This window comes from Ips typographus, linkage group LG5, assembly GCF_016097725.1.
Source record: "Ips typographus isolate SLU linkage group LG5, UJ_Ityp_2.0, whole genome shotgun sequence".
NCBI classification, from domain to species: Eukaryota; Metazoa; Arthropoda; class Insecta; order Coleoptera; family Curculionidae; genus Ips; species Ips typographus.
The window spans coordinates 5,492,026-5,493,440 of NC_138426.1; the positions used below are offsets into that span (position 1 = coordinate 5,492,026).

Here is a 1,415-nt window from a genome sequence, read left to right on the forward strand (position 1 = left end):
TTCTTCACCAAATGCATAAACAACTATATGGTCAAGGTGATTATTACACCGACAACATCATATATTTATCTTTATTCGTTTGTAGGTACCTACATTACAATAACAATATTCAATGTTTTTATTTCCATTACATGTAACCATTTTTTATCTTATAGGGAAAATTAAACTGATATCTGTTCTTGAATTTTAAGAATTTGCGCAATAAAAATTCAGACGCAGATAACAGAATAAAATCCTTGGGCCCTGTAAAATAGGTACACAGCTCAATATGTGGAGCCGTACATTATAATTGTTACTTTGTTTAAACATTATGCTTAATTGCATTTTTGCATTTTATGCATTAATCGGTCTGCACTGAACAATGTCTGGTCTCATTAAGATATTATTCCGAACTGGCCAAATCAGCGAATCCCATGGGTTTAAGCATGGTGCACCATTTAACTGTTGGGAAAACATTTCTCTGATAACCTTAACATTTGACAAGTTCATCGTCTGGAAGTAATTTGCTAATATCAGCATCCTGGCTTTCCGGTGGAGAGGGATCTGAATTGTATTTATACGGTTTTCTTATCACATTCTCCACAGTTCGTCCTCTGACCCATACGAGACTTTTGTAGTGCATTTTTGTCGTGTCATATTTGAAAGTAAGTATAAGTGTTTTTTTTTCCTTTTTATTCATTATTTCCATATAGTTTTCCTTCCAAAGAAAAATTCACTTTGTTTCGCTATCCAATGTTAACAATATTTTCCCTTTCAGATGGAACCTGGAAATGGAGGAGGAGATATCGAAAAGGGCCGGGGCCGCGGTGCTCGTTTGATGGCCCTATTGGCTGCCCAGCGGGCCCGACGAACCGTGGGTGCGGCCAGCCTCAAACTGGGGCCTGAAGTTGATGCTGGTCCTTCTGCGGCCAGCGAGGTGGAGGCTCCCCCTCAAGTGGCAGGTGAGGTGGAGGCTCCCCCTGGAGGTCAAAACTCCCCAGAAGAAAAAATAGAGGAGGAAGGCGGCGTCAACGACGCCTCAACAGTGGTGGCGCCGCGTTTGGCTGTTGAAGCCATTGGCAGTAATGCCAAGACGGTTAATTTTTATTTTTTTTAGAGTAACAAAAAAAAACAAAAATAAATAAATATTAACCCAAATGCTTGTATTATTTTAGTTGCGGGGTTCCTTCTGGTGTCCATGGGTCATGGTAATGTAAAATTCTGCTTACATGGACTACTTCAGTTTTAGATTTTTGCGAAATGCCCTTTCGTATTTCATAGTCCACATTAGACATTTTTCGATTTATGTAATAAGGACCAAACCATCTAAGCAGTAATTTTTCACTTTTTCCTACTTTCCTAATAGGGGTGAAAACTTTTACTTGGTCACCCACTTCAAATTCAACATGGCGGTGTTTACAATCATAACGTAATTT

At 39.0% G+C, this 1,415-nt stretch overlaps 1 protein-coding gene across 1 annotated transcript; it reads left to right on the plus strand.

Annotated features, from left to right (window-relative positions):
- The first annotated feature begins 500 nt into the window (after positions 1 to 500).
- On the plus strand, positions 501 to 1,137 carry LOC145729195 (uncharacterized). The gene is made up of 2 exons (XM_081979855.1): positions 501 to 644; positions 758 to 1,137. Exon 2 carries the CDS (start codon positions 758 to 760, stop codon positions 1,094 to 1,096), a length of 339 nt encoding a protein of 112 aa, XP_081835981.1. The 5' UTR covers positions 501 to 644; the 3' UTR covers positions 1,097 to 1,137.
- The last annotated feature ends 278 nt before the right edge of the window (positions 1,138 to 1,415 follow it).

Bases quoted from the DNA above. Each gene is read 5' to 3' on its own strand.
- LOC145729195 (XM_081979855.1), top strand. From the start codon at position 758: ATGGAACCTGGAAATGGAGGAGGAGATATCGAAAAGGGCCGGGGCCGC.